Source organism: Setaria viridis, chromosome 5, assembly GCF_005286985.2.
Source record: "Setaria viridis chromosome 5, Setaria_viridis_v4.0, whole genome shotgun sequence".
NCBI classification, from domain to species: Eukaryota; Viridiplantae; Streptophyta; class Magnoliopsida; order Poales; family Poaceae; genus Setaria; species Setaria viridis.
The window spans coordinates 34,644,187-34,670,806 of NC_048267.2; the positions used below are offsets into that span (position 1 = coordinate 34,644,187).

The 26,620-nt window shown below is 51.5% G+C and overlaps 1 protein-coding gene across 1 annotated transcript; it reads right to left on the reverse strand.

The window, feature by feature from the left end:
• Positions 1 to 8,205: 8,205 nt before the first annotated feature.
• Positions 8,206 to 12,091, reverse strand: LOC117856790 (brassinosteroid LRR receptor kinase BRI1). Its single transcript, XM_034739181.2, has one exon. It carries the CDS (start codon positions 11,875 to 11,877, stop codon positions 8,524 to 8,526), a length of 3,354 nt encoding a protein of 1,117 aa, XP_034595072.1. The 5' UTR covers positions 11,878 to 12,091; the 3' UTR covers positions 8,206 to 8,523.
• Between the last annotated feature and the right edge of the window lie 14,529 nt (positions 12,092 to 26,620).

Sequence of the window (26,620 nt, forward strand, 5' to 3'; positions counted from 1 at the left end):
ACCGGCGCCCAGGACCGCCGCGCCCACGTGAGCACCACCCCACCCCCGAAAGCGCCAGCCGGGCCAGTGGCCGAGCAGCTCCCCGCGCCTCTCGCTCTCAGGCGGCGGCGGGCGGCGAAAGGCGGAGCCGGGCGGCACGCACGTACGCGCGCGACGTTACGTTTGGTTCCGGGTTCCGGTTCTGTTCGGTTCGATTCCGCGTGACGGGACGGCTGGCAGGGGGTCACGGCTGGCTTTGGCGACACGATGGGGCCGGATCCGGCGCACGTCGCGGTTTTGGCAGCCAGCCAAGCCCAGCCCAGCCGCACGACGGGGGGAATAGGAGATGGGCACCACTCGTGCTCGCGTCGCGGGCGGATGCATGTGGCCGGGGTGGGTGGGGGCCGGATCGCGCTGACCGCACGGTTGGGTTTGATGGCAACGTCGCACCGTTCCGTCGTTCGGTGGCTGTCTCTCTTCCGTCCCCGGCTCTTTCCGGATGAGCGCTGCGCTGATTGATTGGGGGTGCGGGGAACCGGCCGGTGTGTTCATCATCGTTGCCTTGACTGCCAGCTTTGCTACCTTGCTTGCAGTTGGAGACTACTGCTGATAGGTAGAGAAAAGATCTGGGCTTAGGAGAAGAGTTTCGTACTGCTGAATATTTGTCCTTCTTCGTTTTTTCTCCAGAATTTGGTTCTTGATCTTAACAGCACCAGCAATTAAGTAGTGTCGTCTGAAACTATCTTCCAGTACTACTGCACCTAGGTTTCTCAAATTGTCCATTACACGTGAGTAGAAAACTGTGACGCAAGTAAATATTCATGGGACATTCGAAATGAAAATGTGGAACACATGATTTTGGACTAGATTGGTCTTCTCAGCAATCAAGTGATCCAAAAGCAACAGACAGACGAGGGAGCTTTCTTGAGTAAATACGCCTGCTGTAAGCAATCCGGATTCAGGGAGCAAATCCCCATCGAAGATGAAGCACCGAGTCCAAAAGTCATAAAATTAAATTAGGCTGCCGTACCACGAGAAAAACTGGAAGTGTTTCAAAGTTAAGAGGATAGAACAGTATAGACCTATTTGTATGCTTAACGTTAGTTTCAAAGTGTTTACCAAGGTCGTGGCTAATAGACTCTCTCTTGTAGCAAAAAAAAATTTATCAAACCCTCACAAACGGCTTTCTTGCCGGGAAGGTTTATAATGGAAGGGGGTGTTTGGATACCACTGCTAAAGTTTAGAACCTGTCATATCGGATATTTGGATACAAATTAGGAGTATTACATATAGGCTAATTATAAAACTAATTGCACAGATGGAGTCTAATTCGCGAGACAAATCTATTAAGCCTAATTAGTCCATGATTTGACAATGTGGTGCTACAGTAACTATTTGCTAATGATGGATTAATTAAGCTTATAGATTCGTCTCGCGAATTAGCTCGGGGTTCTGCAATTAGTTTTATAATTAACTGGACTAAATTAGCACCCAAACATCCGATGTGACACTGCTAAAGTTTAGCACCTAGTATCCAAACATCCCAAAGAAGATGAGTGGGCTCATTCTCAAACTAGATTTTGAGAAAACTTACAACAGGGTCAATTGGTCATTTTTGCAACATGCTTTGAGAATGAAGAGCTTTGCTCCTCTTTGGTGCCAATGGATTGACAGTATAGTGAGCGGGGGTAGTGTGGGTGTAAAAGTAAATGATGATATTGGTCACTGTTTAAGGCAAGGTGACCCTCTGTCTCTGGTACTTTTTAATATTATCGCGGATATGTTAGCTATTCTGATAACAAGAGCAAGGAGCAGCTTAAGGGTCTAGTACCCCACTTGGTTGACGGAGGGCTTTCAATTCTCCAATACGCTGATGATACGATCCTCAATCCTCGTTTTAGATAATAATCTAGAGGAGGCAAAAAACATGAAGGTAGTACTATGTGCTTTTGAAAAGTTTTCAGGTCTCAAAATTAATTTTCACAAGAGTGAGCTGTTTTGTTTTGGAGAAGCAAAAGAGAAAGCAAATGATTTTGTGGAGCTATTCGGGTGCAAGGAAGGGTCTCTCCCCTTTAAGTGCCTCGGTATCCCAGTGAGCAATAGTAGAATCTCCAATAAAGATTGGGCTCTGGTTGAAGAAAGATTTTAGAAAAAGCTAAGTAGTTGGAAAAGCAAACTAATGTCAGCACGAGGGTGACTGGTTCTAATAAATTTAGTGCTCTCTAGTTTACCGATGTTTATGATGTCATTTTTTAAATACCTAAAGGTGTTCTGAAAAAATTAGACTATTATAGATCCAGATTCTTTTGGCAAAGTGACGGGCATAAGAAAAAGTATAGACTTGCTAGATGGTGCATCCTTTGCAAACCAAAGAGTCTAGGTGGTCTGGGTATTCTAAACCTTGACATTCAAAACCAATGTTTTCTGAGTAAATGGTTACTTAAGCTTTTAAATGAAGATGGTTTATGGCAACAAATTCTTAGGAGGAAATATCTGAGGAACATGACTCTAGCACAACCTGGAGATTCACAATTTTGGTCAGGCCTAATGGAAATTAAAGATGATTTTTTTGCAAGAGGACATTTCCATGTCTAAAGTGGGAACCAAATTTGATTTTGGGAGGACCTTTGATAGGAAATGAACCGCTAATGACTGTATATCCTTCACTTTACAATTTTAGGAAAGAAATGAGACTGTTGCCAAGGTACTAAGCACAATACCTTTAAACGTTTCGTTTAGGCGTGTTGTGGTTGGAGATAAACTAAGGCTCTAGCTAGATTTGGTTGAAAGGGTGGCAACAATTCAGTTGAGTGAACAGGAGGATGTCTTTTGTTAGAATTTGAATAGAAACAGAACCTTTACAGTGAGCTCTTTGTATAAAGATCTAATGCGAAGTGAAGGCGTACCATCAAATTGTATAGCTTGGAAATTAAAAGTTCCTCTTAAGATTAAAGTGTTTTTTGGTATTTGAAAAAGAGAGTTGTGTTAACAAAAGATAACCTTGCTAAAAGAAATTGGCAGGGTGTACTAAATGTTGTTTCTATGACTCTGAAGAGACTATCCAGCATTTATGTTTTGAGTGTCATCTGGCACGTTTCCTGTTGGAATATTGTGTACATCTCACTTGGTATTCAACCACCATCCTGTACAGCAGATTTTTTGGTTCTTGGCCTAAAAGATTTCCTTTGAAGCTTAGAAATCAGGTTTTAATTGGTGCAGCAGCCTTTTTAGCCTATTTGGTTGAGTAGAAATGATGTGGTATTCAAGAGAACAAATCCTAATTCTTTGTTGCGGGTCATCTTCAGATGGCCGTACTGGATCAGGTGTTGGTCGCCGCTCTCTAAAGACGAAGAGAGGTTGAAGAAGGGATGCCACACTTTGGAGGTCGTTGTCATGGAACTCTTCAGTAATTTCGGATGGAAATTCATGAACAGAATCAAAACTTAGAGTCTTTTCTTATTTTATCAGTCATTTTCAGAGTTATGTAAGCTTCCTTTTGGAAGCGCCAGGTGGTCTAAGTACTACATTTTATTATGTTCCCTATCAGCTGTAGGCACTCACATGTTAGCGTTGAGGTCGGAATATTTTTTCGTAATCACAAAGAGGAGAAAAACTGGACGTAACCATTGTGTTACTCAACTCGAACTTTATGCTATTTTTCTTAAAAAAAATGCATAGCTTGATTCGTATTCCATCCACGGATCCGTCTACACATTCCATGAGGCAATAATAAAGGTCGATTTCACCGGTTGGCAGGGTGCATGCCTCCTGTCACTTCAAGATCCAACTTTGTCAAAAAGAAAGCGTGGGGATTTTGGATCCCCTAGTCATGGATGAGCCCTGCAAGGTGGTGCAAATCTGTCAAGGCACAAATTGCCTTTGATAAAAGGGCCCCTGTATGTTGACCAGAATAATAAAATTAGCGGAGCATGTGGATGGTGGTTTAGTTGGGGACTAGTTTATGCCTGACGCTTGCTTAGTCAGTAAACACTTGTTGTTTCTATTATATATCTGCTCAACGTTCTAAAGTTGCCCCATTTTTAAAAACTAAAATACTTCTGGAGTCAGAAAGAAAAACGGATCAATTGCACAGCAGGCTTTTTCGAAGCGATCATTTGGTTGGTACAGGCCTTATCATTTGAGCTAAATCCTGTCACCTTGCATTAGCTCCTCCATCCCCGATCTCGGGTCGGCCTTAGCCCTTAGCCATAGTACTAAGTATACCTCACTCTCACTTGCGGATCGAGCTGTCCAGCTCTATCTTCTTGCGATGTGCGAGCTTGTTGCGCATATAGTATGCTGGCTTCAATCATACTTGAACCAGCTAGCACGTAACGTAGTATATGCAGGTCAATTCTGATCTAATTGCATCACAGCTTAGGATGTGCCCTGTGAGTGAGATCGATTGACTGCATGATGGCGCCGAGCCAGCCTACCCATGTCGGAACGGTAACTTCGCCACCCGCTATCTGGTCAGGAAGAACAGTGGCAGGAGGGCGACAGGACTAACCACGTGGTTGGAACGCACGTCGCCTGCGGCCGGCACAGAGCGAGTCGCTCGTGCCGCGTCGTCGCTGGCACCCGCGCGATTTGTGTTCGGCCCTGCACGTGTGCTACTAGGAAAGGGACCCGTACGTACGTGCGGCTAAGTGCTTGCAGTATAGGCAGGCACCGCCCGGTGGTGTCCGTGAAAAAAGCAGGGGCCGGCCGGCCATGGGACAAACTGAAAGGAAGGGTTCGAGGGCTCGGACGGCGACCGCGCGCGGGGGGGACGGGAGGGCCCGTGCACGGCGCGGCCGATGCCGCCGCGGGGGGCCCATGTGCGGATCGGCCGATCCACCGGGCGCGGCGCGCGTTACGGCCGGCCGCGTGTGGCACGTCGAGGCGGTGGCGCGGCGTGGTGTACGCGCCCGCGGCACGCGCACACAGTGCACTTGGCTGGCCGTAGCGGACGCACGCTCCCCGTCCTTGCCCGCTACAACGCACGAGGCTCGTACACGCTAGGAGTAGTGCTAGACTGGCACTAGGAGCGTCGCGAACAGTCACGTACTGTGGGGGACGTTTTGAGTCAAGCGGCCACTGATGCCGGGAGATCGCATCGCGCGCCTAGGCTCAGCTGGGCTATGATGGTGTGCTGCTTGCGCTTTTCAGGAGATCTGCTGCAATGATTCGGAAATCTATTGGCAAACCGATGAGTAGGAAGATTGGAACCGTTTTAGAAGAACTTTGCATTGCATACACTAGTGATATGCTATGATGTCAGGGAGCGACGCGTGTCCTCTTGCTCTGTCGATGCAAGGTTGGATTGGCATCGGCTGTATATATAGGTAGCTAGCGGCGGCTCTCCACTCTGCAAGCGTTGTCCATTTGCGTGACCACTGGATGGATCGAACACACATGACCTAGCGCCAGATGAATTGGGACACGGCGAGCTTTTTCTCTGCAGGTGATGGGCGCAGACACCGGCCCATTGAAGACCTGCTACAGGGTCACGCAGCTTTACTGGTCTCGCAGTACCCTCTTCCTCCCCGCATTCATGGGCAGGCATTCATGCACGGTGGTAAATGCCACATAGCCGGCACGAACACCCCGGCACGCTTGACCTCGTCGTATGCAGAAGCCCCCCGTCACCTTTCCTTGAATCCAGCAGCCAGCCTTGCAAGCAACCCAACCAGGGAGATCGAGGGGGTGCTCTAGTTCTGTAGCATCGGCACGGGAGGCTTCAGCGAATCAGCGTCCAGCAACGCGACCTGCCTGCGATTTCGTTCGGCAGATTTCACGTACCGATGCTACGAGCCTCCTGCTGGATCGGCCGCGCCGGCCACCCGCTGATCAGCATCAGCTGCAGCCAGTCACTGTGCCATCATAACCCCTGTCCCTGGATGCCCTACATGTCCTCCCTCTCGCAGTCGCAGCAGATAAGGGCGGAGGCGTTCGGCCACGCACCCGGTCCGGCCGGGTCCCAGAACACATGATGCCATGCCATGCGCCCATGCCACCACCATTTGCAGCAGGCCAAGGGGAAAGGAAAAATACTCGCTACCTGGCCTGCAGAAAAACATTTCCTGCCGTCGCTAGCTGCACACGTACGTACACGGGTTAGTTAACTCTAGCAGGTTACGATCGTGCGATGCAAATCGCTAATGGTGATGATCGTTGGATTAGATTAGCAAATACTAGCAAGCATTGTGCTAGAATCAGGGCGAGGAACGTGGCGCACTTTTTGGCGCTGTGCTAGGCTGCTAGCCCCTGGCCACTAACGGCGAGGATGGCTAGAATTCAACGGGAGAAAAGAAACCAAAGAAAGGTGGCGGTCTTTTCCGCTCCTTTTTCTAAGGTTGTGCGTCCTAGTGCCGTTGCCACTCATCTTCGTTTATACAAGCTACAGTATTCTTTTAGCCTCAGTTGTATGGAATTAAGTCAGTCTTGCTTGGTTTTTATTACCGACTTTTGACCAACAATGAGATTTTGCCTTGGACGATATTATCGGCATCCTATCTTTTGCTGACTCTGACGTGGTGCTAGGGTTCATGTTCACCACGATAGGGTTGGAGGGGACGAGCAATAACATTAGGGATTGTGTTTTCTGATAACGGGACAAAGAAAAGTGGATGGCAATAACATTGCAAATTTCATACACTGCTATAATCTATTAGCAAAACGATTTTTCTACGAACGTCTTTGTATAATTTTCCGGTGCACCTTATTTCTATTTTCTAAAACAATATGCAAGGATCATGTAGGCATCTGACAGAAGATTTTTTTTTAAAAATGTTGATTTTATCGGAATATACATTGCCTTTACCAATAAAAACATCTTACATACTCAACTTGTTCAATGAAGAAGTGCTGGAGAGCGAAATTCTTTGACCACTTGCACTCCATGATCTCATCAATAACTTTGCAAAACGTTAGCCAAGGCATGGAGCTTTTTTTTAACAAAAAAAAGATATAGAGCTGTAAATTGGCAAACTGATCAAGCACGAGCAGTCCCCTTCTATAGCTACCACAAGATATGGATTGTGAAAGTAGGAAGCCATCAAACCACACACGGTGGTACCGTGGTAGTGGTGCCTGCCACTATTCCGATGAGGGAAAATGATGATAGCACTGGGGTGAGGCGATTCAAGCCAGTGCTCCAAAAGACCAAAACTATGCAGGCAGGCAGGGGTCCACACCCTTGTGGTGATGTCAGAGGCTCCATTCATTCAGAGGCACAGTTTGTCAATGTCACCCAAAGGCCTATGTAGCTTTTTCAGACTTTGTGTTGTGTCATCGTGTGTCTCTTCCACTGTTGTTGCATGGAGTCATGGACAAACTACATGGAACCTTTTGAGCTGCGGGAGGGTTAAATAAAATTTCTTGCCTAGCATGCACGACACTACATGTAAACATATAAATTTTGGTCAGTAACTTCACGAGCTTTTACCATACAGTATCTGACAGCTGCTGTCCACTAATCATCCAAGTGGACAGTGGGAAAACGTTACAAATCAGAGCAAGGAACACATTGCAAGCTCAAATCTTGAAGCCAAGGGCACCACGCATTTGAATACTAGCTCTCTTGAAATCTGAAGGAATCTGCGTGCACGCCAGTGTGCCACTTGCTTGCTAGACACAGATCAGTAGTTTAGCAACGCCACACATCGGACACAGCACCATGCAACTATAATATCGAGGAGGATTATAATAAGATAAGGAGCCATGTTACCCAAGTGATTAGGATAGTCAGAGAGGACAAAAAATGCTTAGGGGAACCTTTGACCAGCTAAAGGCTCAGCTCAGCTGAGCTCTCTCGATGATTTGAGGACAAAGCAAGGTCCCCCTGGGGAAAAAAAATGAAAGAAAGTGCTTGTGCAGCGTGAGTGCGTCCTCTTCTCTTGTGGGTGTGTGTAACTGCGCCTGGCCCTACACTCGCAAAGCCATGCGTTACCTCACATGGAAACAGGAGCTGTGTCAGCCTCTTGCTTGACTGGCCCCTTGGTGGCCTTTTGCTGTTCATCTTGCCTGGCCAGTGTCCGCTTGCACTTCCGCCCCTTCCCATGGTGTTTCACTGCTTGCTTCTCAGATTTGGATGCCATTTCCAACATGCTTGCTGCATCTGCAATAATGTTCATGCATTTTTAATGTATTGATGTACATTGTTCATGAGTACTATTTACACGGTCGTTAAACAAAGGGAACGTAAAAATTTGGCAGAGGAAGGGGACGAAATGGATTTTGCACTGAAGAAAAATCACCATTTATATATGTACATACACAGCTCTTACTGAAGTGCGACGAGAAGAGATGAACAAAGCTGAGAAAAAAAAAGAAAGGAAAATCGACCTACTCCCATAGGTACATAACACCTTCAACTGACGAAGCTACGAGGGAAAACTTCTGCTTGTACCCAGAAGGGAATGCTAAGCTCACGAAGAGACTGCAAATGGTATCGCCTGACGAACTGATTCCTACGGGCATTTTGCCTGACTGGCCATGAAACTGCCACTCGCCCCGGGGAACTTGCCGTGGGCAGTTTCTCGCTTATCGGGGTGTTTCTTGCTAATCCTTCTCCTCCTTGTCTTCATTCAGGGTCGTCATCTCATGGGCGGCAAAACCTGCATCATCGATAGAGCCTGTGCAAGCTGATGAGGTCTTCGAGTCGACCGTCGATCCCGCCTGGATCTCCTTGAACATTGCCATGACCTTCAGCATTGTCGGCCGCCTTGATGGCCTGTCATCCAAGCATGCAACAGCAACTTTTAGGTGCTGCAGCAGCTCAAGCTCCAGGGCTGGATCGTCCTCCAACAGCTCAGGATCAAACACACCGGTGATCTTCAAATTCGAGTGCTGCTTGACCCATCCTACAAGATTGTTGTCCTCACCGAAATCTGTCGAGTCCGTAGGCGGTTTCCCTGTGAGCAGCTCGAGCAACACAACACCATAGCTGTAGACATCGCCCTTTGTAGTGCATCTGAAGCTCTGATAGTACTCCGGTGGTACATAACCCGGAGTGCCAGCAAGGGTGGACACACTCAGGTGCGTCTCCACCACACTCACCGTCCTCGCCATACCAAAATCTGATACCTTTGCCTCCAAGTTCTCATCAATAAGCACGTTGCTTGACTTCATGTCTCGGTGGATGATATGCGGAATGCAGTTGTGGTGGAGGAATGCCAATCCCCTTGCAGCCCCAATGGCGATCTTTCGCCTTGCTGACCAACTCAGCTTAACCCCGATCTTTTTGCGGTCGTGCAACACATCCTCCAAGCTGCCATACTTCATGTATTCATACACCAACAGCCGCTCCTCACCGGCCTTGCAGTAGCCAAGGAGAGGAACAAGGTTGCGGTGCCTAATCTTCCCAATGGTCTCCATTTCTGCAGTAAACTCCCGGTCACCCTGGCCGCTCACATGTATAAGCTTCTTGATTGCAACAATCCTTCCATCCTTGAGCTGGGCCTTATAGACATCCCCAAAACCACCAGACCCTACTAAGCTATCATTGTGGAAGCCATTCGTGGCGGTAATAAGATCGGCCAAGGTGAGTTTCTGCAGTGGCTTGTCAAATGCAGCAAGGTTGATGCTGAGGGCATTTGTACCAGAGAGTCTCCAGTTGGAATTCATAGTCCCAGAATGTGTCTGGCTATCAATGTAAATGTCACGAGCGGTACTTGCCTCTTCATTCTTCTGCTTCCGCTTCTTGCACTCGATAGCTAAGATGGCAATTCCAAATATACAGAACAGTGACAACAAGAGTCCCATAGTAACACTACCTATGAGTGATGCCTGCCTCCTCCGGTGCGATTGGTTGTCGTCGGAGGAACTTGGGCCAGCACTGTGATCACATTTTGGCAGTGGGAAACCACAGAGACCAGAGTTGTTCTCATATGACATCCTTGGGAATGTGGCAAGGGAGCCAAGCTCTGGAATTGACCCATTCAGCTGATTATTCGAAAGGTTGATCTCTGATAAAGACAGTGATGAGAAAGAGTTGGGTATAGGCCCTTGCAACTGGTTGTGTGACAGGTCGAGCACCGCAAGCTTCTTGGCACTGGCTAGTTCCGGTGGGATGAGGCCAGACAGTAGATTGTGCCCAAGATTCATGATCATGAGGTAGTACATGCTCCCCAGCTCCTTCGGGATCTCTGAGTCCAACTGATTAAATGACAAATCCAGAAATATCATGGATCCATTCTTGTTGAAGGTATACTCCGTGCTCCCCATGTACACTCGAGTGAAGTTGCACATTTTCTTGCTCGGCATCCGGTTGAGGTCTTCAGGTCGGATGCTGCTGAACTCTAGCAAGCTCCCCTTACCACGGCACTCGCTGCTCAGCTCGTCGTTGCGAAGATACACATAAGGCCGCCCAATGACAAGGCCGACGTTCATCTTCCCAGACTGTTTTGCCAACTCCGCAGGTATCGACCCATTGAGCTGGTTGCTGTTCAGGTCCAGCCAGACTAAGCTCTGGCAGTCGCCAAGCTCCGCCGGTATTGGTCCCGAGAAGGAATTGTTGCTCAGCTTCAAGATGGCCAGGTTGCTGAGCTGCCCAAGCCAAGAAGGGATCGGCCCGGACAGCTGGTTGCTCGCCAGGGATATCCAGTTGAGCTCCTTGCACTTGGCCAGTTCCGGCGGGATGGTACCGGTGAGCCCGTTGTAGTCGAGGATGAGATGCTCGAGCTTGCGCATATTTTCCAGGGACGCCGGAATCTCGCCCTCCAAGAAGTTCTGCCACAGGATGAGGTCCCGGAGCTCCCCGAGCTTCCCGAGGGATGCAGGGAGTGTGCCGTTGATGTTGTTGAGGCTGAGGTCGAGAGATTCGAGCCTGGTGCAGTTGGTGATTGACTCCGGGATCGCGCCGGAGAGGTAGTTGTTCTGGAGGTACAGCATGCGGAGGCTGGAGTTGGGGTCTTGGCAGAGGGAGGAAGGGATGGTGCCGGAGAAAGCGTTGGAGCTGAGGTCGAGCACGTCGAGCTCCGGCAGCGCGGCCAAGGAGTCCGGGATGGTGCCGTTGAAGTGGTTGAAGGAGAGGGCGAGCACCTTGAGCTGCTGCAGCCCCGTGAAAGCGTCGGCGGGGAGCTCGCTGGAGAAGTTGTTGTTTGACAGGTTGAGAGCGGCAAGCGAGGTGAGGCCGGCGACGTCCGGTGGGAACGCGCCGACGAGGTGGTTGCCAGAGAGGTTGAGCGTGCTCAGGCCGCGGCAGTCGGAGAGGGTCCCACCGGCCACCTCGCCGGTGATGAGGTTGCCGGAGAGGTCGAGGTACTCCAGCCCGGAGCAGTTGGTGAACTCCGGGAGCCCGGAGATCTTGTTCCCGGAGAGGTCCAGGCGCCGGACCGCGCCGACGCCTGCACCCACCATCCACCGGAGGTCACCGTCGCCGGAGATCTTGTTGTCGGAGAGGTCGAGAGCGTCGAGCCCGAATCCGGAGCCGCCACCGCCGCCAGACCTCGGCCCACCAACCGAATCGCCGGAGAGGTTGAGCGCCTTTAGGCTGCCGCAGGATGCGGCGAGCGCCTCCACGTCGGCGACGGAGCCCCGCAGGCCGGCATTCCCGGACAGGTCGAGCGACTGGAGCTTGGCCCCGCACCTCGGCGCGGCGGCCAGCGCGCCGCTGACGTTGGCGCCGCGGAGGCTGAGCGTCTCGAGGCTGCCCAGCTGCAGCAGCGTGGCCGCGACGGCGCGGAAGTCGGCATTGAGCGGCACGCCGGCGAGCGACAGCGACGTGAGCCTGCCGCCCCTGCAGGCCGCGCCGGGGAACCTGCAGGCGCCGTCGGCGGCGCTCCACCCGCGGACGCCCGCTGCAGGGCTTTGCGCCTCCGACTTGAACTGCTCCAGCAGCTGGGCGTCGTCGGCGGCGGCAACCACCGCGACGACGAGGAGAGCCAGCACCGCGAGCAGCCCCGGAGATTCCATGAACTAGCGCGCGCTACCTTAAAACCATTAAAGTAGCGGGTCGGCGATGGGGGGGAGAGAAGCCGACGAGATGGCAGGCAGGAGAGGGAGGGGGGAAGGGATGGCGAGAGTGGTGGGAGGAGGGAGTGAGGAGGAGGGATGCTTGCTAGAGCTAGAAGCGCTAGAGAGAGAAGAGGCAGGAAGAAAGAAGCAACAGTGGAAAGAGAGAGAAGGGGGGTGGAGGAGGAGACGGGGAGCAAATTAACAGCTGTAGGTGAGGGAAGGGAGTGGTGGTGGGGCCACGTCACATGGCATGTGCCCCTGCCCTCATCGCGAATCGCAGCCCTAATTAACCCGGGGGTCGAGGCGGGTTAGTATTCTAACCACGGCGCTTATCCGCTGCCCCCGGCGAGGTTAATCCCGATCCGATCCGACGGCGGGGGCCGCCCCGATCGGGGGCAGGCGGTGCTCTGCTCGAGGCGGGGTCACGTGCCGCCGGGCGCGGCCGCCGGGGCTCGTCAATCCGCGCGCCATCCATCCATGCCCTCAGGCCTCTGGGTGAGGGGCAGTTCGGGGAATTCGGGGTCGCGGTCCGAGCGTGCGGGATCCCTGGCGGGCGCGGAGGGAGGCGGACGCGTGGGCCGCGTTGCTTCGCCGAGGGTTTTTGTCTTTAACGCCCGCAGCGGGAGTGGGCTGGTAGATCCGATCCGGGGCGGCGTGCGTGCGGGCGTGCGTGCGTGCGGTGGACGCTGCCGCCGTGCCACCTTTTTTGGGTGCGAGGAGGATGATGCTTCAGCCGAGCGTGTGTTATGATGGCGAGGCCGTGACAAATGGATAAGGTCCCGTTACGCCGGCAGCTGGATGCTTGTTCGATCGGCGGCAGCCAGGGAACGTCAAGACGAATGGGAATGATTCGGTGCTGTTTAGGTATGCGGAATTTAAACTCGTCATGAAAAACTGATTGTGCGCTCTAAACCAAACATTCGCTAAACCACCGCGCCCGGACTAAGACCAGAAACAAGATTGTAAACTCTTTGAAAAGGTCAGTCCATTAGCATAGAGCACTGTAAGCGCTAAGCATAGAGTACTCGTTAGAGCCTTAATTCCGTTTGAACACGAGCCGGGGAGGTCACCGCCGTAGCCGTGGATGCTTTGTTGGGCTTTTGGCTGTGGGCTGTGTGTGGCAAGCCAGCCGGCCGGACGGTGTCGGCTGTATGCAAAACGAAGCCGAACTGGTGGAGCACGTCCAGCTGCTGCTCCTTCACAAGCAGCATCATTTGCGCCTCGGACTAACCGAAGAAACGCATACGCAAATCTCCAAAGATGCAGTCAAAAAGGGAGCTTTTACTGTAGGTGGCGCGAGCGCGATGATGAGGTTACACCGCCACACCCGTGCGTCTACGCGCCCTTTTCGCGTGCGCGATTAGACACGCTCATCTTTTGGGAACGCGTCGTCTCGTCTCATACTCGACCCCGTCACTCCTCGTCTCAGGCCTCAGGGAGCGAGCAGCGGTGGCCGATTGGCCGACGAGGAGCCACGACCCACGAGCGAGCGCGCACTGGCGCCGGACGTACCGGTGCGGCCTGGCCCATGGGCCATGGCGACCCCGCCACCCACGCCGCGTCCATCCGCCTCACTGACCGGCCCGCCGCCCCCACCGGCGTACGGCTCCACCCGCCAGCGAGACGTACGCAGGCGGGGCCGCGTACACCTGATTGGACAAGTCACCGGGCAGCGTTTGGTGCGCCTCGCCGCCGGGGGCCCCCGCGCCGTGGCAGCCGGGCACGTGCGGCTGTCCTCGGGGGACCACCTGGGGAGGTGCGTCCGCAGCCGTTGGATCGGGAGGCGCGGGCCCGCACGTCTGTGGCCGAGCGGGTAGGGGGGTGTGGGTGCCGGAATCTGCCGTTTAGATCTCGTCGCTCCCGTCCATCGCCGATGAGGGAAAAAATGTTTGCGCCGCGCGGGGCAGCGCCGCAGCGGCGCTGGGCAGGGGAGGCCGGCCTGTGCCGTGCGCAGTGGCCTGGCCGGCCAGTCGGCCACGCGCGCCACTTGGTGGCGTTTGACCGGGCGGAAGGACCAGGGCGAAGCGGAAACCAACTCTTTCATTGCGCGGAATTGATAGGCCAACGGCTCCACGCTGGAGTACGTACACCCTGCATGTTTTGGCATTTTGGGGCCGTATGAACTTCGCCTGGCCGGCCGGATGCGCGTTACCTGTACTTGCGTTTAGCTGATGTTTAAACGGGAAGTGTCCGCAAGGAAAAAAGAAGCTACTCCGTTGCATACTTTCGTGGCCATTGTTTCTTCACGTTTTGATGGTATAATTACCACTAGCGATTTTGAAGCTGAAGCGACCTTATCTCTTTTAAGGCGTTTCCTAGAAGAAGAAACATAAGGGGGCTAGCTCAGTTAATACACCTAGCCAACACTAGCAAATTTCTTCATAATCTAAAGATCTAAGGTAGAAAACGTGAGGCCATGAGGTTATGAGGGGGCCAAGGCCTGCGCCAGCCAGCCCCCCCCTACCGACTCCGTCTCGGTGCTAAACCTCTTATCGATGCTACGAGTACGGCAACATACCTCGGAGGTACTTGGGAGAGTTGGAGACTTGGAGTGACAGCAACGTCATTCTGGTCGATGTTGTAATGGCACGTGCAAATCAGCCATAGCTCGTGAAAGCGTATTTGGTAGAAATGAAGAGGTATTGTTGGTGTTCCTAGTCGTGTACGTATTTCTTTGGCGATTAGCAACAATCAACACTAGAAAAGAAAATCATGATATTTTTTTCCAAGGAAAAAGAAGAAGAGGAAGAATGGGTCAGATTGAGGAAGGCCAATAGCAATCGTCTTATCGTTCACTTAGGAGGTGTGAGTCATGTACTCATGTTTAATTCCAGGCGAGTGATATTCATCAACTTGAGTACCCCGACAACTGGGTGATATTATGGTTTGAGTTTGAGTTGTCATGGGTTAGATTCACACAAGGATGAGGATAATAATTATATAATGATTGAGACAGCTCGATAATTGTTACTACCTCCATTCCAAATTATAGGTTATTTTGGATATTTTTAGATTCATAGGTATTATTATGCATCTAGACATAGGGTATATTTAAGTTATAACAAAACCTATGAATCTAAAAAAGATAAAAACGACCTATATTTTGAAACGGAGAAAGTAGAAGCGAGTACCTTCATTGATCTAGCCCCATGTATGCACGTGTCACTTGCATGTTTGCTTGCGGATGATGGCAACGGTGCCTTTCAATTTTTCTTGCATGTCGTCAAATAAAAATAACCATCGTGCCTTTTTTCATATCGCCATGTTTGCATACCACCATATTTCACTACTACCAAAATCGGAAGTAAAGCGCAATAATTGCATTCACTACTGAATCTTAATAAAAACGAGTTTCTTCTTTTACAATAGCTCCCTCTTCCTTGCTACCGAGGTTCACCAAACACAACAAGTCCCACCTTCTCCTCACATTTTGCCGCCTCGATGCCAAGTTTCACTTCACTATTTTCAAGACTAACACAGCATCTAGAGTGAAATTAAACTTTAAATGAAACAACTCCTACAATGCAAATTTCTTAGGCAGACACTATATTTAATTCATGCGTGATGTGGAAGCTTTTAATTGGACACATGATAAAATGAAATGAATGTCTATCTCTCATTGGAAGGTGGGGAAGAGTTTCATATGTTGGAAACAGTGTAAACCAAAATTTATCCCCATGAAACTCATTTCCTCTCTCGCTCTTCATAATTTTCATGCCACATCGCCATATTTGCCTACATGGCATATTGGCATCTCATTTAAACTCCCATTGAGAGTGGCCTACAGCTCTATCGCTGTTGTTATAAAAGGAGAAATATTTGGTGGAATCGTGAAAACCACTTAGAAATTTTCAGAAAATTTGAAACGATGCATATTCGTTGTGTATCTATAGATTTACTTTGTTGCAAAAGCTGAGATACAAACTCAATGCAGAAAAATTCATACAAAAATGACAATTTTTGAGTGCAAGTGCACCATGAGACAAAAATTCTGGGTGTGTATTCCAATGCACATGCATCATTTTCATATGAATTTTTATATAACGAGTTTGCATCTCAACTTTTGCAACAAAGTACATCTATAGACAAATTATAACGTGCATCATTTCAAATTTTTTAGAGACTTCTAAGTATGTTGTTTAGAGGGATTTTTATGATTCCACCGAAGATATAGTTTCCACGGAATATTTCCCCACTATAAAAGGTGGGTTATGGCTCGTTAGGTGTAAAAACCAATGGAAGGATCTCACGACGATTTGATGATCGATAAGAGTGCTGATCCTGGCACGATCGATAAGAGTGCTGATCCAGTGGCTTAGAGGAAGATTGGTGATTGCAACGAAGGCCGGTATTGGCAGGTCGGGGGAGCACAAGATAGATGACGGTTTATGAACTGTTAATAACAGATAATTTTTGACCCAATCTTCTACTAGCGCACCTAAGAATTCAATGATAACTGCATATCACTATATTTTGGAACAAATTTTGTACTTGTAAACTAGAAGAGTAGAAAAATACCATTGCATATAGTAGTATTACTAGTATACCGTATACAAAAAATCTACAGACCGTACTCCGTACGGTGTCAGACAGACGGAACCATTACGGCCATAAAGTCTGGCTCTCACGGTTCCCTCCCCTGTGCACACACAGAGACTACACGGGCGCCGTACGTACGCGCGTGCGCGAGTAAATACGACGGCCGGTCCGGGCTTCGATCGGGCCGGTGGGTGGGGCTTCCCCTCCCTCCTCCTCCCCGCTCGCTGCCGCACGTGAGCCCGAGCCGGATAGAGAGAACGGGACGGGAGGGCAATAATGAGGCGGGCGCGTACTACGCATGGAACCGTGGGGCTTCCGCCCCCCGTTGCACTTTGAATGCCATGATGGCGAGACCCGGGGCGCGACGCGATCAACCGACCGACCGGCCGGCCGCTCGTGTGTGACCACACCCCGACCCCGGGCGGGACTCGAGTTGGGGTTTGGATTGGATTGGTTGGATGGATGTGCCCTCCCTGCGGCACCACCTGCCTGCCCCCCCGTTACGGTTCCGCTTTTTTGGGCAGCGAATCGCATCGCCGTTTCCGCCCGCGATTGATTACTATCCTCTCCTGATGAGCTCGCTGATCTTATCGTTAAATGGCGTGCTGTTGCTCCTGTGGGTTGGGTGGGGGACCAGAGAGAATGGTTTTACGTGGGCTGGGGAACGACGGGCTCTGTTTGGTCATTACGTTGCACGTGGGCTGCTACTACTTATATTGCTATTTGAGGGCTGGGAGTTGGGCTTTGTTCGGCATGGGCTCAGTCAGCTGGACGATGCCCATGATGAACCGAGCGGACGCACGCAGATTTTGTTGTGCTAAAGTGATTTTGATTTTTCAGTCTGGGGACGTAATTTGACTGTTCGGTGCTCCTACTGCTACTGTACAACTCGGAAAAGGGAAATCAAGGAGAATCACAACACTGACAATGGGAAGGACACGTTTTGCCGGTAGCGGACTGACCAAATTAACTACTAAGGATTCACCGAATCAGGAACCTGAACAAACTACTCGTGCCCAACGTTGTGTGCTTGCGGTACGCAGCCCGTTGGAAGTTTGTATGCCATTATTTTGGACGGCACCAACCGGTGGCAGAGCCATGGCACGTATGGCACAGCTCAAGACGGCATGCATTATTTGAAAACCTCCCCGTGCCCGAACGTGGATCGATTCAAACTCGGCTGGTGCCGACCCTGACGGACGCACTCAAAACTCTCGCCCGCCCTCCTCACATCGCGGCCGTCCGTGTGCCCGCCTGGCAAAAAATCCTACGGCCGAAACGGGTTCCGGCGGCAGAAGAAACCACTGGATCGGACGGAAAGTCAGAAGCGGCTGGCGAGCCGAAGTCAGACCCGGCGGAGGACTGATTTCCGGGGCAAACCCAGTCGTTGCCCAAAGTTTGGAGGTGCAAAATTACTGTTATAGCACTGTAGTATATTGTAGCGTTTCGTTTGTATTTATAAATTATTATCCAAATATTGACTAATTAGGCTTAAAAGATTCGTCTCGCAAAGTACAACAAATCTGTACAATTAGTTTTTGATTTCATCTACATTTAGTACTCCATGCATGTACCGCAAGTTTGATGTGATGGGGAATCTTCTTTTTGCATTGTGTCAAAGTCAACTTGCGGTACATGCATGGAGTACTAAATGTAGACGAAACCAAAAACTAATTGCACAGTTTTGTTGTACTTTGCGAGACGAATTTTTTGAGCCTAATTAGTCAATATTTAGACTATAATTTACAAATACAAACGAAACGCTACAGTGTGCTACAGTACTACAAAAGTAAGTTGGGCAACTAAACAAGACCTAAACAGTCCTAAACATGGCCCCAGACTCCAGACTGACTGGCGCGACTGACTGGCGCTAGCACCTCTCTCTCTCTATATAAACCTGGCGCGCGCCGACCGCCGCATCGATCGATCAACCACGTCCAAGAACTTCCGGCACGGCACCACGTTGCTGCGCAGAGCTGCTGCTGTCAGCAGCGTACGGCCGGAGAGCTCCACCCAAGCCGCCGGAGAGACGATTTCGCGAGCGACACCGCCATGATGAGACCGCAAGCTCTCGTGCTCGTCTTCTTCCTGGCTGCGGCGCTGCTGTGCCTGTTCCTGGGCGCCGCGGTCGCCTCGCCCGTGTCTGTCGCCGGCAGATTCGCCATGGACGGTTAGTGGGCGTGCTGCTTTGCCGCACGGTCGAGAGGAGCTAAAATGCCTCTTCGTTTTAATCCGTGTGCCGTGCATGTACGTCACGTACAGGTACAGTACGTGTTGAGTACTTGAAGTAATTAACTGGGGTGCACGGTTTTGCAGGATTGGCCGTGGACCAAGGGATAGACCACTTCCTCGTGCTCGCGGCGGTCTTCGTCATATACCTCTTCCGCTGATCGTTCGGCCGCCCGACAGCAGTTCAGTTTTTCCCTGATTATTTTTTTTTTCTCGTCAATCATGTATTCTTTGTAGATAGTTGACCGGTGTGCAGGATGTTAATAAGGAACTCTGTTGTTACAAGGGGTTGCAAGGCCGCCCGTGTCTTTGCTCGGTCCAGCAATTTGATCTTTACATTTTTTTTCTTTTCATCCCTGTTTTTCTCGCTACACTGAGCTTGAGCTGCCTTCGTGCAAGCTCAGCAACAGAGCAGTGTCAGAATTCAGCCGCTGCCCGTTGCGCTTGCTCCAGTTTCGGTGAACGACTCAAACTGTGAGATGCAGAAAGACCCTGCACCTTTCAGGTGCCAAGAGACATTAGGGATTTAGGATACCGTGAAATATGCAACGTTGATGGTAATCACAACTTCACAATTTACAAGAAAGATTGATAAACTATCCCTCCGTTGCTTAATTCAAATTCAAACATTGTTTGGGTTGCAATTAAAATGTAAATGGTTGATGGTAAAGATGAACGAACTGTACGTTGTCTATTGCTGCATTCGACTCATCAGTAACGATCTTGCAATGACATAGAAGGATGGCATTCCTGATCTAGAAACCTTTCGTGGGCGGACGTGCATTGCTCTTGTCAGCAACTTGAGACTGATGAAATGTCTCTGAAAATGCAGGGTAAACCAGGCAACTGCAGTTATCTGATGCCGAAGGCCATGGCGACCCTATTCTTCAGTGAATTGAACCACTTGTTACTCCCTCAGATGGACACGATCTAATAAATTTCTATCCATCCGTTTTAAGTTTAGTTCATTTTTGTCCTTCTCTAACTGATATGCACTGCCAAAGATATAGTGGGCGTGCGAGGCGCCTAGCCAGTAGTGGATGGTGCAAAAGAAGCATGGATTCTCCTGAAGCCCCGGCTGTTGAACTGGCGCAGATGGATGGTGGGATGAGGAGAGATGCCTATAGCGAACGCTCGAAAAAAGAGAGGAGTGCCCCCGCGTCATCTCCTCTGGGGGAAGACTTGGGCGGGACCCCACCCTCCGCCACCGCCACCCCTTTCCCGGCTTCCTCTCCACCTCGGAGTAGGGCACCAGACGCCCGTGTACCTGCTAGGGAAGGCAGTGGCGGGACTTCTCTCGCCGGCCGGGATGCTCCCACCCTGGTCAACGACGCGCCGGCGGCGACCCGAGCCGGCAGATCCGGTGTCTCGAGGATCGGATCTGGTGCCCCCGGAGCCGGATCTACGCAGAGCGGCTGTCGGCGGGGCCACCCTTTGGACACGTGCATAGGTTCTGTGAGGCCATGCTGCAGGGCTTCCAGCGGCCTCACGCAGGACGGCGACGGCTGCCCCCACGAGAGAGCGGCGCAGGGGACGCGGTGGCTGCGCGGCGATGCAGATCCAGGGATCGCGGGCACCGACGCAGCAAGGCTAACCGGGGAGGCGGCCTGCCGGGCCCGCGCGGCCTCGCGGCGAGGCGCCAGGACGCACCGTAGGCAGCGTGCTAGCCCGGCGGCGCAGAGGAGGTGCGACAGTCACGTCGCCCGTGGAGGCATTGCGCGGAGGTGACGCCAGCGCAGAGGACAGCGGTGCGGAAGTGGCACTGCGTGCAGGCTGCGCGCAGGGTGGTGCAGGGTGTGACGCGAGGAGGATAAATGCCAGCGAGCGAGCGGAGGTGGAGGTACAACGGCGTGGTGCGAGAAGGCGCGGCGGCGACGCCGCCCTGGATGGGCTGCTGTGACTGTGGCTGGGAGTGCCGAGCCGTGAGCGTGCAAGTGTTAGGATGCTCCGGGTGAAAGCCCTCGCCGGCGTTCTTACTGGTGAAGATGATGGCGGTGCCCTAGGGCATTGTTCTCCTCGTTGGGGGCGTCATGTCAGAGCTACAACCCTGCTTTACGGGGTCGTCTAGGTGAAAACCCTGTTCAGATTCTGGACGACCGACGGCGGCGCCATTGGCGTCGTGCCCTCCTTGGAGGTATCGTCTCTAGAGACCCATCTCGGTTTGTGGCATTGCCGGTCCATTAGTTATGGGCGGCCGTAGCTGGTGGCGACAATTCCGCCGCGTGGCAAGATGAATGGGTATTGCTGAGGCCATGTGGAGGCGATTGCAGTTATGGTGGCGGTCATGGGTTGTCGCATGATTGTCGGTCTTGGCTGCTTGTAGCGGACCGCAACGGCTGACGTTGCTTGGCAATGGTCAGTGCGGCGTGGGACTGCATCAGAGGACGGTGCTTGTAGCAATGACATCGTGGGACAACTAGGCTTATAGCAGACTGTGGCGGGTTGCTCAGCTTGGCTGGGCTACCCGGTGCGGTTCATCATCAGAAGACGGCGTAAGCGACTTCTCTGGCTTGCTGACACGGTGACGGATGCTTTTGCACGGATGAAGCAACGATACGAAGTCAACCTGCGGCGGCGGCTTGGCTGATCGATGGAGATCTTGTTGAGCAGGGCAACATTGCTCACCATTCTGACAACGATAAAAGAAACGGATTTGTGACGTGGAGTACTGTGGCAGACGTGGCGAGGCCCCGCGCGTGGTGTTTCTTAGAGGCGACGAGAGCGAGGTGGAGTCCAACGGCGGATGTGGCGAGGCCTCACGCGTTGTGTTATACTGTTATCGTGGTGGCGACTACGAGGCAGCCTGCGAGAGGTCCGGATTTGGTGGTATCATTCTGTCAGGTAGAGTGTGGTGTTACAGCTGCACTACAGCGGATGGTCCCGCATGGCGGTGGCTTTCTCGGTGCGGTGCAGTCTGGTTCAATCGGTTCCCTATCGACGCAAAGCTACGCCTAGAGGTTTTGGCGAAGACATGAGCGTGAATGTTGGTGGGTGTCGTCATGGCGAGTGGAGTGGTGAGGCCGTGTTGACGCCCCAATCCAACTGATCGGGTGTGGCAGTTTTGAGTTGAGTCGCTACCCGCGTTGATGTTCCAATCCAACCGGGTGAGTCTGTTTTATTTTATTTTCCTTTTCCTCCTATGGTTTCCAGAGCTGTAATCTTGTATTTTTTTTTGCTATATCAATGAAACATGCATTATCTTATGCATTTCTTGAAAAAAAGGAGAGATGCCTATATCCTTGCTGGCGCCGCCTCATCATCACGGACCTTTTGATGATTCACAGGGCTGCTGAGCCGAGAGAAAAAAGGACGTCACGGGAGAAGCACTACGGAGGCACGCGCTATAAGGAGGAGAAGGCGGGCTGGCCAGCTGGTGTAGCATGATGCGGAGAAGACGAAGGCTCTAGAACCTACGAAAGGAAAGACTTGTCCAATTGCCTGATGTAAAGGATCTGATGGCCGAGAATTGCAGTCGACGTGGCCCATCAAGGAGCCTGAGCTTTGAGGCACGATTCGTCTTATATAGATACAGATTTGAACCAACAAATGAATACACCAGTTTACCACTACGTTATTTTTATAGATGGTCCGAAATTTGAGGTAACAAGAAGAAGGAAATAACAATCGGCCCACATACAACACTGGAACAAGGAAAATAAGAAAGAATGAAAGTACATGCACCAATTGCAAAGCACGCCCCGGTAACATAAACTATATAGTGATGACTCATGGCAACTTCCCAACAAATACACTAGCGGCCGGTTGATGATTAGTAACCAGTATTCACTACTAGAAAAATGATCTCTCATCCCTAACCTTAGTACCGGTTGTTTTTGGACCCAGTACTAATGCTAGCATTAGTACCGGTTTCAAAATTGAGATCTCACGGATCCCCTCTAATACCGAATGGGGGTTCCAACCGATACTAGAGGCTTCCCCGCCAACACTTCATTTTTTCACGCGCCATCGATCCACGCGTTACCTTATTTTTTCACTGGCTGACCTTATCTCCAGCGCCCCACCTTCCTATACTTATCCTCCTGAGAGCTCCCTCATCCACCGGCCCTCTCTTCCACCAGATCCCTCCTCCTTCCTTGAATCCTCCCTCCCTCCTCCTCTCCCCTCTCTTCCACCACCGGCTCCCTCCCTCCCTCTCCCTCTCGTGTGCCCTCCCACCCCGGCCTCCCCACTCCTCCATCCTCCGATCACCCCTCACCTCGTGCCTGGGGCGACGAGTGCCGGCAGGGCGAGGTGCGGCGGCGGCGGCTTGGTGGTGCGGCGGCGTTGCTTTTGTCTGAGATTAATTTGTTGCGTTTGTGTGTAGTGGCGGCGGCCGACCTGGAGGGGCGGCGGAGGGGGAAGCGGAGGTGGAGGCGGGAGGCCAGTGGCCGGCGACGGGGGAGGGGGCCGGCGGAGGGAGAAGGAGGGGGCGGAGGTGGAGCTGGTGGCCGGCGGTGGGCGGAGGCTGGCGGGTGCCAGCGCGGGGGATTCATTTTTTTATTTTTTTAATACCATCTAGTAGTACCGGATTGCCAGTACCGGTTGGGCAACCGGTATTAGAAGGGAGTTATGCACCGGTACTAGAGGGTATTTCTGTAGTCGTGATTCGATGCACGAGGTAAATTTGGCTGAGATGATAGTTGTTGCAGAATCGTCCAAATTAAACCAGCTTAAATGCGCTAATTATCATCTTAATGGTTAATCCGATTAATATGCATTTAAAATAGTGTAACTTGACAGTCTATCGGGTCAAGCCCAATTTAACCACTGATTCCACTGATCGAAACAACATGCAACAAGTCTCACACGAAGGTGAGTGCAGACAATACAACATGACGTTCGTTTTACAAAATAGAGTAGCAACTTAATTTACAAACTGAGTTCGAAATACATAAATAGATTACAAGCCAGAATTCTTAAATAAAACATAATGAAAGTCTAAACGATAAAGAGCGAACAAAGATACATGATGATATGAGTATCCTGACGACATGTCATCCAAACATGAGATCATCTCATGGCAAGGCTGGGCGCCACTCGACCGACCAACCCTCAATAAAAGGATGGACATCCCAAGGTTGACCAGCAACCAACTCAACAATTTCTTCATCACTAGGCATTGAAAGTAAACAACAAAACAAGACAGAGTATACTAATACTCAACAAGACTTACCCGACTATGGTATATATACTTAGCCGACTCCTAGTATGCAAGGCTTTTGGCTGAGGGGTTTGTTTTGCCAAAAAGCAACTAGAAGTGGATCCTTACTTTTAAGTTTTAGCATTCAAATTAAGGTTGAAATAACCATTCTACGTGAGCAAAATATTCAAAACTTTTCAACGTTGAAAAACATTTGATTAGATAACAACATAAATATCATTCTCATTTCCTTTCATTCCACTTCTTACTACGATGTGACACAGTGATCGAGGTTCTCTTAACCGAGAGTGGCGGTGAATTGATTTGATTCATTAAACTTGCAGGGTGGACCTAGACATACATCATATGCATGCCCCGTCGAGCAGCATATGGCAAACGGTTCCCTTAGAGAGCGATAGCATTTGAGAACCCCTGCGACCCTCGAGTACTAATCCCCACCGGTACCTCCCCGAGCTAGACGTGAGTTACTAACTAGCGCACAAATAGGAAACATGACCAACTCAATCTACAATCGCGCAATATGGTACTAGTTTTACTAGTTTCAACTACCTCTTACTTCCGTCATGTGGATTGTACAATTCAAACTCAATCAACAGGGCCACACGAACGGGCCTTAATCAACACGGGCTGAGCGCAACCAACAACAATAACCAACACCATTTCTATCTCTGCCCGGTCTCCAATTTTTATCATGTTCACCATGCATTTCTTTCAACCACAACTAGAACAGGGCTATATCTCGCGAGTGACAGACAATCACTCGACTTCTATTGTCTTAACTAAGCATGGCAGTTCTATCGACCTACATATACTAGTATTTGGACATGGGAGTCCTAGTGATCATGTGTAACGACCGACCCCAAACCTTTCAAGTTAATCTTAATCGGAGCCCTGATCCTCTGTCTTGTTTTGCCGCGCCTAAGTGCTCAGCCTTCCGCCGGTCCCGACCCCTGAGACCCGACCCCTCCCCGCTTCGCTTCGATCCCGACCCCGGCAACCCCGTTCACCGTCGGATCCTTCTAAGTCTTCCTCAAACGTCCGTTCTATCCGCCCGGTGGACCCGCGAGATCTTTTCCCCCAGATCTTCCGCGACAGGCGCACTCGAGTTGCATGCCCGCTTTAGAGTCTCCCCGCCGCGTGGCTCATCTTCTCCGACGCCCGCCGCTCAGTCCTGTCTCTGGCTCGCGACCGAATGGATCCTCGCGCCCCCTTTCCCAATGGCGGCGGAAGCCCCTCTGCCACCTTTCTGCAGAACCTCGCCTCCCGCGCCCATCATCACACCGCCAGATCCCGGCCGCAGAGCCCGATGTCGCCCGTCTTTTCCGTCACTTCGATCTCAGTCGCGCCGCCCGGTCTCCGCTACACGACGATTCCTCCATCGCCAACCCCGACCACGGCAGCAACAGCTCCTTTCCCCGCCCTGTCAGAAGCCGCCCCACAATCTGTTGCTCCGCGCTCACCCGCGCGCCCGCGGCTGCATGTCTTTTCACCTGTGCGCCCTCGATTCTAGCGCCGTTTAACCAGTCGCTTCTATCAACTCTTCCGCACGACGACGCCCGCCTCCGCCAAATCCGCTCCTGCGCCGCCCTGACGGCAGAACCCAATGGCCGCTGGCGTCATCCCCGAGTCCTGCACCACCGCCCTCTTCGCTCAATCGCCGCCCCGGCAGAGCACTCCATTGCTTCTCCCCGGCCTTCACGCCGCTCCCCTTCTCTCTCTCTCGCACCGCTTCCCTTGCCATTTCCGCAGCTATAAAAGGGGATGCACAAGCCTGCCGGAGTTTCCCTCCGCCATTGTTGCCTTCAGCTATTCTCTTGCTCCCTGCTCAAGTTCCTAGCGCCACACGCCAGGTTCTTGGGGAAACTCTTCCCTCAGCTCCCCTCAGTTTCCCCAAGTCACCCAGCCGCTTGCTCCTCCGTGCTGCGCAAAAGCTCTCTTGTGATCTGCAAGAAGCATCGCCGCCGCCGGAGCACTGCCGGTCTTAGCCGTTGTTCAAAGCCTTAGTCCCTTCGCCCAAATGTGCTTCTTCCCGACCCCAAGCTTTCCTTTTAGGAAGAAGGTAAGCTGCCGGCCCCAGTCCGCCTCGCCCGACCCCTCTTATCCGCCCGACCCCGGTTCCGTCTCGCCCGACCCTATCTGTTCCGCCAACCCTTATCCGCCTCGCCTGAGGGCTCGGCTGTGATCTTTTTTTTTAATTCGAGGGTGTATGTGTAAAACTCAGGAACCCTTCAGCGCTTGCGTCTGAGGATCCCTAGTATACCACATCCTCTAGTTCAAGGATCAGATCATAAGTTTCCTTTCCGACCCTTGCCTCTTGATCTTCACCAGCTCTCTTGAACCTCCCCACCCTCCTACTCCTTGTCGCGAGTTTCTGGGCTCAGGCGAGCCAGTGTTGCTGTTGAAATAACTGTCTAAGTGCTAACTCTTGCATTGCATTCGTGTAGAGCTGCGCCTCGCCGACGGCTTCTACGAGCTGCACCCGGCGCCAGAAGAAGACGGTGTAGCCGAGCTCCTGCCCTCCGAAGCCGAAGCCACCCCAGAAGTCGAGCAGTTCTCTTCCTCCTTGCTCGAAGGCAAGCCCCGGTTGCATGAAAACCTTGCGTTGTTTTCCAAACTTGCGCATGCCTTCTGTAACATGTTTGTGCATTTACGTATAGGAGTTGTTTGAAACCCTAGATGCATGACTTAGTTATCCCCATGATCTGAGCACTAGCTGTTGGACCGAGTAGTTGCATTGCTTAACTAGGAAACGGTAAAAGCCGAGTGATTCCC

What these genes read in the sequence shown, in the direction of transcription:
- LOC117856790 (XM_034739181.2), bottom strand. Translation starts at nt 11,877, where the DNA reads ATGGAATCTCCGGGGCTGCTCGCGGTGCTGGCTCTCCTCGTCGTCGCG.